General features: G+C 36.0%; 1 protein-coding gene across 2 annotated transcripts in view; it reads right to left on the bottom strand.

The window, feature by feature from the left end:
* LOC106075837 (protein odr-4 homolog) overlaps positions 1 to 10,696 on the bottom strand; it is a 47,915-nt gene extending 37,219 nt beyond the window's left edge. The window contains exons 1-2 of one of the 2 annotated variants that reach the window (XM_056041646.1): positions 10,475 to 10,696; positions 1,814 to 2,008 (exon numbers count right to left, since the gene is read on the bottom strand). In XM_056041646.1, the coding sequence (XP_055897621.1) occupies positions 1,814 to 2,008; positions 10,475 to 10,570 (291 nt within the window). In that variant the 5' untranslated portion in view covers positions 10,571 to 10,696. Of the gene's footprint in view, positions 1 to 1,813; positions 2,009 to 3,488; positions 4,124 to 10,474 lie in introns of those variants that run through there. The other variant, XM_056041647.1, reaches the window with a different exon arrangement.
* Between the last annotated feature and the right edge of the window lie 9,632 nt (positions 10,697 to 20,328).

A 20,328-nucleotide genomic window follows, 5' to 3' on the forward strand; every position in this document is an offset into this window, starting at 1 on the left:
TGGTGCACCGACAACTTTCTAGAACTGAATGTAACAAAAACTAAAGAACTTATAATAGATTTTAGAAAGAAAAAACAAACTATACGTTAACTGCAAATAAACACTACATCTATAGAACAAGTAAAGGCATATAAATATCTAGGCGTTATCGTCAACAACAAGCTTTAATGGGAAGACCACGTTGGAACTCTGACAAAGAAAACAGCCCTGCGACTCTTTTTTTCTATACAAACTCAATAGCTTTAAACTAAACAGAAGATCCTTGAGACTTTTTTACGGCACGACTATACAAAATCTGCTAACATACGGAATAACTTGTTGGCAAGGCAACGCCTTATCTAAACTGTTGCGACATCTAGAAAACATCATTAAAAAAGCATCAAAAATTACACTCACAACATTACCACATTTAAAGGAACTTTTTGAACAAACGTGCCTAAGAAAAATCGAAAAAATCTTGGATGACAACGGCCACCCACTCCATCAGAACTACATCAGGTCGTCATGAAGTGGGCGACTGCTGTCAATCAAAACAAGAATGGAGCTGTACAAAAACTCGTTTGTACCTCACTCGGTCAGACTCTATCACTGCCACTCATTGATCAGGGAACATGAAATGCACCAAGATACCTGTGTGTAGTCGCTGAATGAACTCTTTATGTTGTCTGTTGTATTTATGTGTATTTTTCTGTTGTGTTGTCTTTATATGAGAAAAGAGTCCTTGTAATCACAACAAATTTCCGTAAGGATCAATAACACAGTCTTAGTCCTAGATTAGACTAATTCTAGTTCTAGACTAGATTAGAATCTAGACTAGATCTAGATCTAAAACTAGAATCTAAACTTAGATGTCACTAGAATCTAGATTTGTAGACTAGATCTAGACTAGATCTTTCACTGAAAATGCATGCTAATAGTTTTGGAGTCTGAAAATTATCGTTTAATTGCCTAATTTTGAATTTTATTTAAACATACCGGTAATAGTAAATTTCTTTCTGAAATATTCATGTTTTTACCATATATATGTAAAAATAACAGTCATCAACATACAGAGAGCACTCTATGTCTGGGGACAGAGCCTTTATAATGCTGTTAATTTTATATTGAACAGAGTTAGTGACAGAATGCTGGTCTGAGGTATGCCCATCTCCTGGTCGTGGCAGAAACAGAGTTGGATTACTAAAAAGAATAGATAATTTGAGCAAAATATTTGTACGATAGCACAAATCTTTATACATATTTAGGTTACCATACTTTAGGTTTTATCATTCTTTCACCTTTGTTATCCTTTCCCTTTATTATATACATTTTGTTACATTAAAAATTTCATGTTACACAAAAGTAAACCTTTTGTTATAATTGTATGCTATCTGTGTGTCCTGTTTCCAATCTGTAATGCACATTATGGTGTCATTAGAAACCCCTAGACCTAACCATATCAAAACAAATTTCGTAGATAATTAATTGATTTTAATTAAATCACCCCAGCAGCGTATGATACAGAGCTATGTACAAAAATATGACCACGCCAAACAAACTGAATAGTATCAATTTCCTACAACATAAAAACTTTCTACAATCTCTTTCAACAGAATAAATGAAACAGTGAATCATTAAAAGTCCCATTTTTATCCACCTTGGGCAGACCCTACTATTACTATTACAGACCAACATAACCAGCAATCTGTTTAGCAGTGTTAAACAACATTAGCTGAATAGAAGAAGAATATTGAAAGCTATTAAAATGGAAAGCACTTCTAATATGCTACAATTTCATTTTAAAAAATAAGCAAAATATGGGAAGGAAACCAACCTGTTTAGCATGAGTATAAACCCATTTCTCATCTAATTTATCCAAAGAATTTGGTCGCACTAGATCAGGTTTTTTGGTTACATTTCTTGTAGCAGCATCACCAGATTCATCTTCACCATTTTCTTCACTGACTTCATCCTCCACTGGATCAGGTGTACGAGTCAGGTGGACTACAAAATTTCGCTGTGCAGTTAACTATTTCAATGATAAAGTTAAATGTTAATTCAAAATAGCCTCTATGTCAGTATTCCTTAACTAAAAACTAAAATAAATCCAAATATTAACACAATTCTAGAAATATTTGATAAGTTCAAATGTAACTTTTCAATTCTTTGCCACCAGATCTGTAGTGTGATAATTCTATTTTTTTCTTTTTAAAGATTAAATTTTTTAAATTTAATGTGGTGAAGTTAAATCACATCAAGGGACTAAAAGGAATAGGAAAGACAGTAATGTCTCTTCATGATCACCCAATAGCCTGCCTTTAGTATCATTGTTGTCTCCTGTATATGTAAGTCAATTGCAATAGAAGACTTGTAGTTGCCTGGTACTCTGGAAAAAAAAAGCTGCCTATTTCCTTTTTTTTTTCAATTAAATAACAACCAAGATTACTTGAGTGCTTTCACCAAAGATGCTTGCACTCCATCATGGACATACAGTGGCAAGAACGCACTACAAAAAGCGATGTCCTTGTGAGCGCCAGTATGGACAATATAGAGAGACTTCTTATGGTCCAACAGTTATGCTGGGTAGGGCACGTAGTATCCCGTATGGGAGACGAACGTATGCCAAAAGCAGTCTTTTTTGGTGAGCTAATAGGTGGTTGACAGCAGCACCAAAGTACCCTGTTCCAAGTTTGCCTGCCAGCAGTCTCGCTTTCCTCAAGATGCCATCCCTGAAGTGTTCCTTGGAATGGTCAAATTGGTTTTTGATTATGTAATTAATGTTACTGCTGATGTGCTGTTGAGCGTTATGTTAACTATGTTAAGATCCGCTAAACAGTCAAAGATCTTCTTGAACTTGTGAATAAAGCGCAAATGAATTAGTATTTCTCAGTCCATACTGTCTCACATAAAAGATGTAAATTTAGTACCAACGCTCTCGCTTGGAACTGTACAAAAGAAATAGATAATTTTCTTGATGACACCAACAGCATTATGTATATCTGATATGTCATTTAGATCTGTGAGACGCTCAATGGGCAATGGATATTTTTGGATATTTTTCATGAATCTTTGCCTGAACACAGTTCTGAATTCTAGCCATCACAGGGCAGCCATAGTAGCCTTGGCCAAGTAGTTTGTAGATGACTAGACTGTACAAAAGGTTTTGCTGACAACAATGTTAGACACAGGCAGTGCCTCTCTCTGAACAACAGGGGCAAAACCAATGAAGTCTTCTGGAATACAATCGCAATCAACAAACCGAACGCCCAAAGACATATATATGTTCAGTGACTGAAATATCTGCAGTTTCATCACTGAAATGCCAAGCAAATGCAATCTTCACTCTTATTCAAAGAAACTTTCATATTTATCTCATCGAAAAAACAGTTGGCAAAAATATTTCCTCCATTAAAAAAAATAATATCATATTCTAGGCCTGAACTAAATCTAATAATAACTATACTTATGTGCAAATGAGAAAAAAAATCGTCACAACTAACAATACTTACATGATACATAATATTTGAAACACTTTATAGTGCAAAGCATTGCAAGCCTATAATAAGGCGCACTGGTCGGACATGAACTATAAACTAGCTCATACTAGTTTATTACAATAGTAATACAATCCTTAAAACTGTACTTCAGTTAAGTTGCTACTTACAAGAAATTAATTGATTTAAGGGGTAAAAAATTGGCTTAAATTTGGCTACTCAGAATTCAGAGGGGTGCACCATGCACATACAAGGCCGGCCATTAATTCCTGATAAGCCTAGAGGGAGGCTAGTATACTGTAACTGTACTTCAGTCACCAGTGGAAGCACAACTTGTTCAGTTGCTACTTTAGATTTTAACTGATCCGATAGTGCCAAAAATGGCTAGAAATTGGCTTCTCAGAATCCAGTTCTTATAGTATGACATAGTGGAAAAAAAATGGTTCTGCCAAAATTTGGCTGTATAACATATTTTTAGATCTAAAATCCTTAATACTTCAGTCTGACACAACTTGCTTAGTTGCTACTTAGATTTTAATTGATCTGATGGTGCAAATAAAAATGGATAGAATTTGGATACCGGTACTCAGAATCCAGGGAGGTGCAAAAGCATCACCTTGCACCCCCCTGCGGGTGCCCTTATGCATGACTAGATTGACACATGAAATGCATAGGACGTAATTATCTTCATTTGTTGAAGTATTGTCTGTGTATTATATAGACCAACTTTAGAAGATAATTCTTAGTTTGAAACTAGATATCTAGATAAGATCTGTAAAACTTCCTATCGAAGGCCCATTTTGAAGATTAAGGGCCTCTGAAGTTTTAGCAAAATGGGATTAATGTGTATGATTCATATAGATGATGGCAGGCTGAGTGTCTCACTAGATCTACCCTACTAGACTAACTAGATCTAGTATCATCTAGATCTATGGTCTTCAACCTGTGTATTATATAGACCAACTTTAGAAGATAATTCTTAGTTTGAAACTAGATATCTAGATAAGATTGTTAAAACTTCCTATCGAAGGCCCATTTTGAAGATTGTTAAGGGCCACAATCCTAGTCTACAACGCCTGTGTTGTGAGCACTCTCCTTTATGGCAGTGAAAGCTGGTCAACATACATGTACCAAGAGCACAGATTGAATGTTTCCACTTGCACTGCCTGAGACGCATAATGGGCATCTCTTGGAGGGACCATGTCTCCAATCAGGAAGTTTTGAGATTGGTCAATATGCTCTCCTGACACAAAGAAGATTACGCTGGCCAGATGGTAGAATCCCGAAAGATATCTTATATGCTGAGCTTGTGGAAGGAGTCAGACCCAAGGGCCGCCCAAGACTAACATATAGAGATGTCTGCAAGCGAGACATGAGAGCCTCAGGCATCAGCGAAAGTATGTGGGAAAACATAGCCAAAGACCGGAGTGCATGGAGACAGACTGTGCGTGCTGGGACAACCCTTGCTGAGAACAAAAGAATTGAAGCGGCTTTAATCAAGAGGGAAAAAAAGAAAGCTGCCCTGTCTGCTAGTCCTAAATCAGAGGCATACACATGTACGAATTGTGGCAAAGTCTGCCGTTCTAGAATTAGCTTGATTAGCCACACCAGATTCTGCCCCGTCTCAAGATTAAGCCAAAACCAGTGACTCATTTGGGCGCATCCATTGCCTTTCGAGACAAAAGGAGCCATATATATAAGGGCCTTTGAAGTTTTAGCAAAATGGGATTAATGTGTATGATTCATATAGATGATGGCAGGCTGAGTGTCTAGATCTACCCTACTAGACTAACTAGATCTAGTATCATCTAGATCTATGGTCTTCAACCTTTTTTGGCCTACCACCCCTTTTTCGTATGTTTTTCTTTTTAAAAAAATCCACAAGCAGCCCCCCCCCCTCTAAGAAAAATACTAAGAAAGATTTAAGAAGCGTGAGAATGCAAATTATACAAAAACTATGTCAAATAACTTACCTAATTACACACAAAAATTATATCATTGTCATAACTTTCTTTTAAATCCTTATTAGCCAAAGCAAGCGAAAGTCTTCTCTAGTGGTAACATCCAGTCTATTTCTTTGCTTACTCATTAAGTTTGTCTCACACTAAATACAGTTTAACCATGTATATTGATGGAAAAGCTAAAAATAATTCCTTTTTCGAACACAGTTTTGGAATTATACAGGAACATTTAAGTGCAGCCATTTCTCTGCTAAGCTCCTTACATTAACATTCTTTTACTGAAAACATGATTATTTTGTAAATCTATTTTTTTCCTGGAAATCAATTTGAACATCAGTAACAGATCTTTAAAAATGGTTATTTATATTTAAATTTTTAAATTTATTACATCCTAGAAACAAATCGACAATTCTTTAAAGAGCATTGTTAGGTGAATTGCATAGACATTGATGTCTTTAGGCAGTAATTCATTTATCAACAAACAAGTTATGTGAGAATGTAAAACCCTTTAAAATAGATTTAATATTGTTATAAACCTGGTGGTGGCACAGATGGGGGTAGTGGTATGTGTGTAGTCAGCCGACGCAAATCACCCCAGGCCAGCACTAGACGAGCTGTCAACCGTGACGAGTTATGATGGTCAGCTGAGATGAGTGTCAACATGCCGTTCGGGAAGGATCGCCATCGTGAACAGAGCTTAGGAGCGTCACTAGGGATGTAGTCATGTGAGGAAGCTAGAAACATCGAGCGATGTTCCATCCGGTTCTAGAAGGCCATTAGGGACCCTATATAAAGAGTGGAGGTGTCGCACACGAAGACGGTTCACAACAGGGGTTCAGAACACGATCGACTACAGCACAGTTCAACAGTGTGGTTCTGTACGGAGCATTACGATGGTTCAGTGCGGAGTACTGTCAAGTACAGTTGAGACACCTGCTTCTTAATCTTGGTCTGTGATCGAGTCCGACACAACGAGCCCAGTGTGTGAAGTCAGTCCTGAACTGTTGAACCCATTGCAAGTCCGGAACGAGACGTAGTGGCCAGTGCAAGAGTTGATACAGCGGTACAGTGTTTTCGGAGAGATATTTGTACAGTGAACGTTTTGCCAATTGTACAATATTGGCTCAGATTTATTCAACTATTAAAGTGCTACTTTACTTTGGAGCCCGAGTTGTCAAGTTCTTTCAGTTGGTGGTGTATGGTGCAGTTTGCAGAGAGCCTGGATAGTGAGATTCGTAACAATAATAAAAGAGAAAACTATTTAATCAATGAAGTCAATTTCTTTCCTTGCAGTCGGTGATTGGTTTCATATATTTGCTATAGATGCCTACCATGTAAAACATCTTTTTTTTTAGCCTGCTCTTAGTCATTGCCAACCAATGAGTTTTCCTGTTTCTCAAATAAATCCCTCACAACTTCCTTTCGAAATCCAGCGCACCTCAGTTTACAAAAAAAGAGTTTAACATATTGCTTGTCATTTATTTCACAAAACTGTTGAAAGATGAGCTTAATTTCGCATGGGTTTGTATTTCATTTACTAAGACTCAAATAGGAATGAATTGTGAGCTAAATATTTAAAAAGATGTAAACTATGTTTCACAACTCACAGGATCTGGATTTTCTTTATTCTGTATTACTTAAGGAGGCTCTGTAAAGTGCTTGGCTTCTGAACCGGAGGTCCTGAGTTCAAACCCTGGTGTGAAGACTGGGATTTTTTATTTCGTAATCTTTGGGCACTTCTGAGTCCACCCAGCTCCAATGGGTACCTGACGTTAGTTGGGGAAAAGTAATGGTGGTTGGTGGTTGAGCTGGCCACACAGCACCCTTGTTAACTGGAGGCCACGAAACATAAGACCTTTACATCATCTGCCCTATAGATCACAAGGTCTGAAAGGGGTACTACTTTTATATTACTTATAAGGCCTTTGTAGCGTCCAACCACTGATGGGTCCCATAAGTCGCAATAAGCTACATAGCCACACTATTTTCAAATAATATTTCATCACTACCAAAAAAAAAGTCTTTTTGTGTCACAGATAAGTTTTTAATAATTTTAATTTCAGTTGTAATAAATTTTCAAATAACATCATAAGACTTAAGTTTGTTTGTGGGTTTTTTTAGCAAAAAAAATCTATGCAATTTTCTATTTTCTGCCACTATAACATATTCTGCTTTACTGGGTTTTTTTTTTAAATATTGTTTGAATAGTAGAAAGTTTTATAATTGTTCATGAATACTCTTAAATTACTTTTTGGATATTGCTATATGTTCGTCAAGATGACTTGGTTTAATAACCTAATTAGAAATTTTGTCATTTTAAGTAGAAAATTGGAATATATATACTTTTTTTATTGCGTGGCATTTCAATAAAACTTAAGGAGAGATTTACATTTACATGCTGGCGAGTTTTCCTCATGGCCAACTTTGTCAATGTTTTGATTGACAAAAAAAAGGTTTAATTATTCTTTTTGAATGCTAGCTTTAAATTTAGCCTTTTAGTGCATTTCTAGTTTCTATTTCATCTTTACATCTACATTTTATGCCTAGCGCCTCTCCCCCCAACCACCACCCAGTGGCATAGCAAGGTACCCATGGGCCCAGGTTCAAGAATATTTTGGTGGCCCCCTCCCCCGAAAAAGACAAATTTAGTTTGTGACAAAAAAATTAAGTTACAATCTGAATCTATCAGTACATCAAAAGACATTCCAATCCAAGTCAAAATGTCATTACGTTTGTTTTAACTAGGACTACATACCAGTCTTGACGGACAATGTTTGTACGGTACAACTTCTTTTACAATTGAACCACTCAAGGTGATTCAAACAAAAATCTAAAACATTAAACATTTATAAAAACTATCGTCATGGTCATTTATTTAACAGTAAATAGCTCTAACATTTAACTAAAACTTCATTTTTATGGCATTCTAAGTAGCAAAGCCAGAAACCAATGCATCTATTTCTAAACTTTTGGCTTGTTCAATCGAAAAAACATCAAGTGAAGCCAACCTGCTCTATATCATAGAAATTCTTTAGTTTTGATCAACTTCGAGAATGACCTGCTGAACTATCAAGTCTTCTCTGTATTTTGATATTTATTGTTCATACTAGTTAGTAGTAGGCTGACCAAATTGTCTTTTAGCTTTCCGCAGCCGTGTAGAGCAAAATAAAACTGGATCACACAGCAAGATCGATCTTAAATAGCCTCATTTTTACACTCTTGAAGTCAGTCTTTCTAGATCTTCTCCGTTGACTTTCTGCTTTTATGTAGATTTTGCTGCTCACTTTCCTATATTTTCGAAACAACCTTGATTTCTTAAATTACAATTTTGTACTGGGCAAAATGCAGAACAATAGGAGTCAATGTTTCTAATTTTCCCATAAGTGGCTCTACTTCCCAGCATTCTTTTTCCTTGAATAATTTGTCAACATCTTTTATTAGTACATCAAAATATCTAAATCTCATTCTTTGATGACACATTGTAGTACAATTTAGTGAGTGTCCTATAAACTATGCTCTCCCAATTAGAACTAAAAAGACATACACAACCCATGTCATAGAAATCTGCAATTTCTTTAACACAGCTGACGAAAAACATTGAAGACCAAGTATACGAAGTATCTCGATATGTATAGTGTGGCATTGTTTTCCTCTATGAAATTTCAATATTCATGGCCATTTTTGATAAAATTCTGGTCTCGGGTTTTTGCATAAATATAATGGTGTTAACTTTCTTTAAGTCAATAAGAACTATTAATTTAGTAAAACTAAGTTTCAATCAAATACTATTCCATTATCCTCTCTTTATTATCTAGATTTTGTTATAATCAGTTTGAAATTAATTGCAATAGCCTGAATAGCACAAAAAATTCAACATCTTTAACAATTGCAACAGAATATGATTTTTTTTTTTGCTTGCTTAATATTTAAAAAAAAATGTTAAGTCTAGAATTTTAGTTTGTGACAATCAAAACCTAATTGTCACCCTCTCCTTTATTTCTGTGCTACACACCAATATTCTCTCAATCAAACTCTCTCTCAATCCCCCTCCCCTTCCACGGATTCCTGTAATAAGGGCCTAGGCCTATTATCAAAGGTTTTATTAACATGATACAGGATCGAAAAGAATTGGATGATCTGGCAACAATTGTCACCACAAATGATTAGTTCTAGCCACCATTACAATAAATCTGATGAAAGTAGTTCTAAACATTAGAACCAAGACGCTGGTACACAAACTCCAGCTGAAAACACAAGCTAACATTTTGAAGTTAATCTACAATTTAAGAAATTTAGGACATTTTGAGGAAACTTATTAGATTCTAATTATATTTTTAATGGTTTTTATAAAAGTGTTTTGTTTTTTTTTCACTTTGACATCATGCCAAGTTCTCATGTGGGCCCCAACTGGTCATGAGTCATAGCCGTCAATAAAGTCATCTATAGGCAATGATTATGAACCCCTTTGAGAATGGTTGCTACACCCCAGGCACCTAGAATAATCTAGTAGATAGATCTACTCTAGTCAAATCTAGTGTAGTGATACTACTGTAGTACTGTCATTTTTTTTACTTTCAAATTAAGACAGTCAAACTCTAAGACTAGTAGAGTCTAGACTAGAGTAGTCTAGACTCATCAATTAGATTTTAGTGATGCCCACTCAGCCCACTGATTGTGATGATGATGCCAGATATCCATGACATGGCCGACATTCGGAACATCTCAGTTCTCAATCTGAGTGTAATAAAATTTATATTAAATTTATAAGATAACATTTAATAAGAATTTCAATCTAATCAAGATTATCAATCTAGATCTAGAATCTAGACTCTAGATGTACATCTAGACTAAATGATAAATTTTATAATTTATATCTAGACTAGATCTATATTATATATATATGATATATCTCTAGATCTAGTTACTCTAGACTCTAGATCTAGACTAGTAGTATTTACTAGGGCAACTAGGGCTAGTCACTAGTGACTAGTGTACTACTACTAGTCTAGTAATTTTAAATTTATTTAGATTCTAGACTACCTGACCGATGATTACTCCAATGAACCATTTGTTTTCGCGTAAAAGGTTTTCTAAATATTTTTCAACGTTTTCGTCTGCTATAGTTAATCGAACCATATTGGCAATATCGCCTGATTAGATTTTCTTGTCTCTAGAATCTAATCTAGATCTCTAGATCTAATCTAGCTGTAGTAGAATCTAATATTTATATCTATGTCTATGGGAAAGGACCAATGGCGAACGCTTTTGTGCCAGGTTTTAGTTTAGAATTTATAACTCCGCAATGGTTAAACTTATTTAAAAAATGAAAACATCTGCAGACTCCTCAGCTATTGGGCGATAAAACTAAATTTGACTCTTTTTTCCATATCAGCTATTAAATTTATAATTCAAGACAAATTGCGGTAGGGGTCGGACCTTATCAGCGAACGCAATTTTCGCGGGAGTCATAATGAGCGAAAGGCCGTAAAAAATAGCGAAATAGCATGTTAAAATATAGGAAATTATGCTTCAATTAGTTCTGTCATCTAACTTCTTCCATGAAGCATTATAACTATTGTCCTCCTTGTGGCATTAGGCCTAAATTTGTTTTCACTTTTCTCGTGCTCCACATCTCCTTTCTCTGCTTGGAACTGATGTCTGTATAGCCTACGAAACTTAAATTGCGATCAAATATTTTTCTTTTAAAGAAAGAAAAAAACTACAAAATTCTATCTCGCCACCTTCCTATAGGCTAGTCCACGTCGTACTACTCTCCATTTCATAAACTCTCGTTACTGCAACTATTTTTTTTTAAAGAACTTAATCACTATCAACTTGATCTCCCCCCCCCCCCCCCACAAACACACACACGCTGATTGAAATCGAATATTTTCTCCTGGAAAAGTCTTGGAAATCTCCTGAAATCCTAATCTCAGAATGGTGGGGGAACCCTCTGAAAATGAATTCTGCACTTCTTTTAAATATTTATACACATATTAATATCATTAATTAGTAACAAGAGGTTAACCAGCCAGTTAAAAAAAAGGAGGACGGCAAAACAGAGGCCCCCCCCCCCCCCGTATAAGCGCTGTTAAGATCAACTGAAGCGTCATTTCACCCTCACATGCATAGAGGAAAGTAACTCCCAGCATATGAACTCTGAGAGACTGTTGGAGAGCTGCGAGTCAAACATTTTAGACGGAAAGAAAATGCGGGAAAATATGCTGGTCGCAACTGGGCGTAGTCATGTGAAACATGTAGCCTACTGCCACTCATCCTTAATCTTCGAAATCGAAGACATTGGGTTAAGGTTAAAAATATGCCTATTATTTTAATATTTCAGTTTACAAACAATAACAATAGATAAGACAAAAAGAAAAAAAAAGATTAAATCAGTAACTAAATTATTATTAATGGCTTTTTAAGCTTATAATAGGGGTTTCGCTGAATAGGTTTTCAGTTAAAAAGGTCATTTTGAGCGAACACCCCATAATATTTTTTTTTCAACGGAATGAATAGCCTTAGCTATTCTAGCTAACTATTTCTTCATCTATTTAGAAGCATAATATGCAAATTTTTTTCGGCCGATGTCCATTGGTGCTTTAAAATCGCCTTAAGTTTGGACCTATTCTCATTTATCCGGAAACGTTTTGAAAATGATATTTCCATACATGTCAACTTTGCCCTTCAGCTATGCTTTATTTTATGAGGGAAAACGAAAGTGAATATGTGGGAAATGTAGAAAAATGGAGCCTTTGTAATACCATTTTATTAGTTCTGCAGTTACTTTTGAAATAAATAAGAATGAATAAAAATTACGGGAGGTGTTCGCTTTATATGCTATTTCGCTGATGGGCCTTTCCTAGGTCTATATAGAAGCTATATCTATTGTCACATTGAGAAACCGAGACATGAAACAAAACAAAAACCCAGTTTCATTGGACTATGTTATACTTCTAGATCTACTACTAGATCAGTGGTTCCCAAACTATTTTGTCTCGTAGACCCCTAGCCATGTTTTCTGGTTTTCCGTAGACCCCCTGCTTAAGTTATATTGAATTTTAGAAAATTCATCAATTTCAAATTACACATGTTGTTTAAAATAATTTCTAACCAGTGACATGGGGAGTGAAAAAGTTATATAAAAATACATTTTAAGTTGAATTAATTTTTTAAAAATAAATTTATTAACAAAATTCAAATTTAAACCCATTATATCACAGTTAATATCTATCGTTACTATCACTATACACATTTTTTTAAAGGTTTCCAAGCTCACCATCCATTGCTACAGTGATTATTTTTCATAAAAATGATTTGTTGTTTTTTGAAGTAGTTCTTGAAAACATTAAATTTTAATGTGCCTTAAGTATCATAGTAAAAGTTTTCACAAATAGCAGTTTTTCGTGGATTTCTTGAGCCATAAAAATTTGAATAAAAAAATGCATCATTACCAGACAATCAGCTGTATAGAGATATATGTTTTTTTGCTGCAAAGACTTACATAAGAAGAAAGAAATATTTGACTATATTCCAACAGAGCTCAAGAATTAAGTGAACTCTTCTACAAATCCATTGCCCTAACAACCAATGGGTCAGAGTTTGCATGGATGGTTCTCAGAAAGCCACCACAAACGGAGGAGCTGGAATACTCATTAAATGGCCCAATGGAGAAAAAAAAATTAAGTTCATTGTAACAACCACAGAGAAGAAATAGGAGCACTAGAGCTAACAGCTACCATGCTAGTGAATAAGCCAAGTTCGCCAAACAGTTAATTTTTTTCTTGACCAATATAAAAATAGTCCTCAAAGTTTAACAAACGCTGGCGCCTCCTAAATAAAACAACTCATGATGCCTGGACTGACGTTTGGTGGTCACCTTGCCTGCTCGCATCTCCCGTCGGGAGGCTAGAATGTAATTATCAACATAATCTGAAGTAACACCCAAAAGATTTTGTACAAAACATATTGTGTGACCTTGTAAAGCTCAACAACAAGAACACTGTTCTCCAATGTTGAAATAGAAGGCTGACACACTTACCTAATGTGAGAAAACAAATACATACTTGAACATCACACTCTATCCGAAAGAAATGAAGAAACTTATAGTGAATAGTAAAAACGAGAAATGGACAAGCACTCATTCGATATACAAGACAGATGACACCTATTATAAACTATCCCAATAGGACCACCTATAATTTTTCACATCAGAACCGTAAACATCATAATGAGAAAACATGTGACAGGTGGGGAAATGTGACGTGTGTTTGGCGCGTTTAATGTCTAGGGGATGATTATTTTTAAAGCTATCACACACCAACCTATCAGCATATGAATCGGAAGCAGACACGCAACGAGACAAAGCAATGAAAGATAGATACAAAGGTTAAAAACGAAGAATATTTATTGACATAAATATATATATAAGAATAAAAAGGGGGAGGGTTTGCTTCTATCTCTAAATAATACTAGCTTTAATCATCACTCTTGCACCTAATAAGAGAGTATGTCACTTTGTCCTCTGACTTAGCTGGTTTTTCCTGTTGATGTCGCAGGTGGCTGTGTCCTGGCTTGAGGTTCTGCAGCTGGAGGTGGCGCTCTAGCGGATAGAGGGACGCCGGTGATATAGTTCTTGTGGAGTCTCAATCCCCAAAATCTAATATCTGTAGTGGGCACAGTAGGGCGGGTGGCCGGCTACCGTGGGCACAAGGTTACTGCGGGCAGAGCTGATCTGCCGTGGGCAGCGTAGTTGACAGGATATGTCCAGTGAGTTGCAGAGGGTTGGCGTAGCTATGACGTCTCGCACAGATCTGAATCTATAGGGACGTCGCACCTAATAGCTCGACAGGTGGGCTGTCGAATAGGCGGGCAATGCCGATAGCGCCAAGTAATAGAGTTGAGTAGATCTCAGTAGGCAAAGGCAGTGCTGAATAGCACTAAGCGCAAATGCAGGTAAATAGATCGTTGATCCAATAAATAGGTAGGCAGGTCAGTGAGCTAGTGCAGTGCTGAATAGCACTAAGCACAAAGATAGTAGGTGATTCTGGATATCAAACAAATAGTTGATCCAATAAATAGGCAGGTAAGTAGGTCGTTGATCCAATAAATAAATAGGCAGGTCAGTGAGCTAGTGCAGTGCTGAATAGCGCTAAGCACAAAGATAGTAGGTGATTCTTGATACCAAACAAATAGGCAGGTAAATAGGCTAGTGCAGTGCTGAATAGCACTAAGCACAAAGATAGTAGGTGATTCTTGATCTCAAACAAATAGTTGATCCAATAAATAGGCAGGTAAGTAGGTCGTTGATCCAATAAATAAATAGGCAGACACCTGAGGGAGGCTGCGGATAAATAAAGACAAGTTAGGACATGTCTCTCATGCATCTTATCGATGCCCTCGACTGAGGTGCATTCGTCAGATTGGTAAAATTGCTTTAGAGCACAATGGGGAGATGATGACAAATGGGATTTGGAGAATAGATGGCAGATAGTAGCAATATAGAAATGTACATAAAAGGGGAAATAATAATATAAGAATGTACATAGAAGGGGAAATAATAATCTCAAATAAACAACACAGGTGGATAGAGAAAGAAAAAGGGGGGGGGGTTGAATTGGGCGGTGGTCAGCGACCCAGACGATTTGTTTACATATGACCGTGGATCGAGAACAATGGAGCGTGCTTGAATGGAGAGGGTGTCCCTTCAAGCGGCGCAACTCTCGTTAGAGTAAAATAAGTACAGGGGAGACAATTCACTACAGGGGAGATAACTCGTATCTCTTTTCTAGGCGCAGTATTAGTGCGCTAGTAAAATTATCAAGGCGGCCAACCGAGATGAAGGAAATAAAATAAGATGTACAAATATATACATGGTTGCATCAACGATCAATGGAGCAACGTAGCATTAATAGATTAATGCAATTCATAAATAAATACATACATAGGACATGTTTATGTTTTCTACTTACGACAGTGAGAAATACACAATGCACTAATTAAATATAAATGAACTAAGCAAAATACACATGATAATATCCAATGGAAATAGCACAGAAGTAATTAAGATGGAACTTGTGATTAAGTTCGGCTTACCACCAGGTATTCCTCTAGGAGTGAGAATAAATGATATAGTCCAGACTCGATAGCTCAGCTCGAATGAGAAAGAGAGAGTCTGACTCGATTTAATTTACCTTATATACAAAGGCCTGGAAAATGTGGGCGGACACAGGAAATGTCCTAGGCTTAGAATTATCTTACACGTGGGTGAAGTCCGACAAGGGATGGGATTCGCACATTGGGAGGTCAATTGGCGTGTTTGTCCTCGTGGTCTCCTAGATCAAAGAGAGACATAGGAGAAAGGGGGGGTGACTTGCATTCCACACAAGGTGGTGTCCACTGCGGCTGTCAGACATCCTGTCGATAAGATCAAAGTCTGTGCGTATCTTTGCCCCGGTCAAGGGAAGATAACTCGAAAGACGTGGCCTAGCTATCTCCAATGTGGTCAACTAAGTCTAGCCTGGAGCGGAAAAGGTGTGGCGGTGAATAATTTAGGGGTAGGATGGGGAAATAATTAAAATAAAATAAATAAATAATGAAAAATAATAAGTAATGCTGTGATAAATTTGAGTGACTCTGACAGCGAGTTTTTGACTTGTCACACATGTTCCGGAAGCTCAAAATTGGGACCATTGAAATTTGCCCTTTTGGAGTGTCACCAGAGAATGCCGACCATGTCTTCAAAATTGCATTCTTCATCAAGAGGCCAAAAACAAGACACCTGTCACAAAACCCAAACATGAAATTCTTTTAATGATATAAGTTTAAGAGTTTTTACAATTTCTTCAATGGCTGGTAAAATCAATAATTTGCCTATTGTGTGAGGTTTTCAGTATTTTACTATAATCATCTTCTCAATGTTAGGTCAAAGAGAGATTTTGTGGGTTTATTCTGAACTTTTTCTTTGAGCGTTTGAAGGTTTTGCAAACTTTTATCTTTTTATTAGGGTGGCATCATTTCAAATGATCCTCCAGCTTAATTGGTTTCATAGGATCATTAAAAAAAATGGCACATTAGCACTCGCTTGTCTGAGCTTGCGCTCCCAGAGCTATATTTTTATGTATTCTATTTTTTATAGGCTAGTGCCAAATTTATTATTTGTACTTCCGCTTTTTGTGTAGGTTAGGGTGGGGTGTATAAAAAGTGATGCCACGCTGTTTTAAAACAGTTGAGTGGACAGTTGACCAATGTACGGTCAGTACCGCATCTCTTTCTGTGTGACGAGAGGTCTTGGTGATCTTAAATGCTAGTAATTGGTTTCAATATTTTTATTTCTGTACCTGGGACGGCCTGCTATTGTTACTGCTGTTTTAACTGCTGAATATAGCTGCTGGAATACATGCTGCTATTACTCTGCTGTGCTATTTAGCCTATTATAACTGATATTACTCTGTTGTAATACACAAGACACAGATATTTTACAAAGAGAATTAGATGAATTACAGAAATGGGAATCAAATTGGAGCATATCTTTCCACCCAGAAAAATGTCAGTTGATAAGAGTAACAAAAAAACTAAAACAAATTAATTCCAATCATCTTATTCATGGCAAACCAGTAACACAGACTAAAAACGCAAAATACCTAGGTGTTATAATAAATGAAAAACTGTCATGGAATCCACATATTGATGAAACTACAAAAAAAATCAAACAAAGCATTAGGATTTATTAAAAGAAATTTCTATAAATCAAATAAGAACATAAAACTAAAATGTTATTTAACCTTGGTTAGGCCAATAATAGAATATGCATCCTCCGTTTGGGACCCCTCAACTCAAGAAAACATTAAAAAACTGGAACAGACACAAAATAGAGCAGTGAGATTCATAACAAACGAATATTCACATTTGACTAGAGTAACACCTTTAGTAAAATCACTAAATTTAGAAAGCCTTCAGGACAGAAGGCTCAAAAGTAAAGTAGCAATCATACATAAAACACTGAATCATAATCTTCAAATACAAAAACAGAATTTAATAAAATACTCTGAAAGACACAAAGATAAAGGCACATTCCTTGTCCCATATGATAGGACAAATTTGTACAAACACTCCTTCTTCCCTAGTGCTATTAGAGCATGGAATGGGTTGCCTGAGCTAGCCAGGAAAACCAGTGACTTGGCAGAATTTAAGTCATTGGTTAATATGCATGACTAAATGCATGACGCGTAGGACGTAATCATCTTCTTTTTTGAAGTAACGTCTGTATTATATAAGATAAGATAATATCTAGATTTATTTTTTTGTTTCTGTACTAAATCTAGTTTAGTATTGCCTTAATCAAGGCTTAGTGGCTTAGTTATAGTCCGTTTCTGTTCTTAGTGAATGCTAATAGTAAGGTACTAAGACTAAGGTGTTTTTGTTTTAGTGTTATGGTTGGTTGTAGTAGTATGATATTGTAGATCTAGACTAGTTTATTGTAGTGTGTTTGTGTAGATCTAGGTCAAGGGTTGTAGTTGTAGTGATTTAGTTAGATAGTTGGTTTGGTTAGTTTGTTAGTGTTTGTAGTGGTGTAGATTTAGAGGGTTTTAGTTAGTTGATGGGTTCAGTAGTAGTGGTTAGTCAAGTTGGTGTATATATTATTGATTCATTTATTTTTATGTAAATAAAAGTTCGTTTTGTTTATTTATCTAGACTAAAGTTTGTTATCTTGTTTTCATTTAGTTTAGGTTAGTATGTCTGGTTACTTAGGCGACTCTAGCCCCTTGGTCACCATACCGAGGTGCACAGATTGAGCCCACCCAGTAGCGCAAACATCTGCCTACTGTAATAAAATTTAATGTTGAGCAGATAAGAAAAGGTCTCCCACTCGCGCCTGCCTGACCTGCATGCTCACACTTGTTTGACAACAAAGTAATGAAGTTCAATTTCAAATACTTAACGCCTTACAGTCTACATTTATTTTGTTAAAGTTATAACTAGACAAAACTACACTATTTAAATATAGTTATTAAATTAAACAAAAAACAATTTTTCATTTAATCAGCAGGATAAAAATTTTAAGGATTTCCTAAGGTACAAATCATAAATGTGTGTATGAAAAAATTCCAATTGTCAAAATTAAAGTCACGCCATGCTGAATTGAGATTCTTTATCGTAGACCCCCGTGTACATCTCATAGACCCCCATAAATCTCTTTTTAACTTTCGTAGACCCCTTGGAAGTCTTCGTAGACCCCTGGGGGTCTATAAAGACCACTTTGGGAATCACTGTACTAGATTCTAGATTGACTACTGTTTCATGATAAATTTTCAATTTATGACTAGATCTATGTCAATTTTATCAGTCAAAGGAATCTCGTTGTTTACATTTCGATTTATTGTTGTTGTGATGAACAAGAAAAAATTTTCAATACATTTTTAAAACAACTAAGTTACAAGCACTTTTTGTGTGGAAACACAAACTTAGAATCGGCCCCCGAAGTGGTTTTAATTACCCAGGCAGGTAAAAAGGCAGGTTTCAATACATTCAGAAAGAATATCAGAATGAAATTCTATCAAAGGCAAATGACAGAGAAGAATGGATAAAGAAGGTTGACATATCTTGTGTGGTGCCACAAAGGTCCAGCAGACCAAGGGATAAGTGAAGGTGAAGTTAAATGTGAACCCGGCCTAATTAATGTCATCTAACCAATCTCTTAATTATTCAAAGCCTCAAGAAATAAAAAAAAATAAAAAATGATATACTTGTGTTAAATATATTCCTTAAATCCTTCCATTATATTTACTGCCAGTTGTAACCGTGCCTGCAGTTCAACCGATTTTATGGAATACTACCTATTAATTGTTTTAAATATGCATATTTTATAGATTTTTTTCACTTTAAAAATAAAGCATTTGTAGTAGTTAGTATGACAGAACTTAACTTAGCAATACATTTGTAAAAAAAAAAATTTTGACAAAAAAATCTAACACCGTTTGCATAAATGTTTTAAAAATACAGTAAATAGTCATCTCCTTTACTAAAAGCCTCCTCTGTTTGTTACTATTAATAGTGGATATGTGTGAAAAGGGTGTATTTTTATGAAAAAAACTGTTTGCATAGTTGATTTAAATTTTTTTTTTTTTTCGTTTTCAGAAATGAAAAAAGTAGCCGTTGCATCAAAACTTTGAAAGGTCTAAAATATCAGGGTGTCGGATTTTCACTATCTTTTATAGTTTACACCATCTAAACAGGACTAACGGACGGACAAACAGACCACACAAAACTAATATTATGGCGTCTATTCCCCTTTCGGGGGCCGCTAAAAAGACAATACCTCCAACTTTTACACCGTTAGCTCAGGCTCAATGTACGTTATGTAGCCTGCTACCTTGGATGGGGTTGCCCCCCCCCCCCAATGAAAACAATTATATATACATAATTCATCTTTATTACATTCTGAAGGTTCAAGGATCAATGACGTGTACCGGATCCAGAAGGGCACTCAAACCAAATGTAAAGTAGTGCACCTAGGTCGGTTGCACCTTTATTGTGGAGATGATGGAGAGTGTTCGGGACGCACAGACATAGGGAGGGGACAGTGTTGTAAACTTGTTCCCCCGACTGACCATTTTTTCCACGTGAGAACTTTTTGAATTTTATTTATGCTAGGAGGCGAAACTGACCTGAGCGAGTATGTTGATGTGTTTATCAACTGGAGTTATGATGTTGTTTTTTCGACGGAGGATTGTTTTTCTTGAATCGGTGTTTGTGAATCGGGATATGTACATTTTATTAGGAGAACTCTGAAATTATTTCTTTTTCATAGACTGTTCATAGTTGGATTGTGCTTCTGCAATCAGAAAGATATCGGCGACCTGACAATCGGTGAGTTAACTTTCTTTAGTCTGCTC

This window comes from Biomphalaria glabrata, chromosome 9 (assembly GCF_947242115.1).
Source record: "Biomphalaria glabrata chromosome 9, xgBioGlab47.1, whole genome shotgun sequence".
In the NCBI taxonomy this organism is placed as follows: domain Eukaryota; kingdom Metazoa; phylum Mollusca; class Gastropoda; family Planorbidae; genus Biomphalaria; species Biomphalaria glabrata.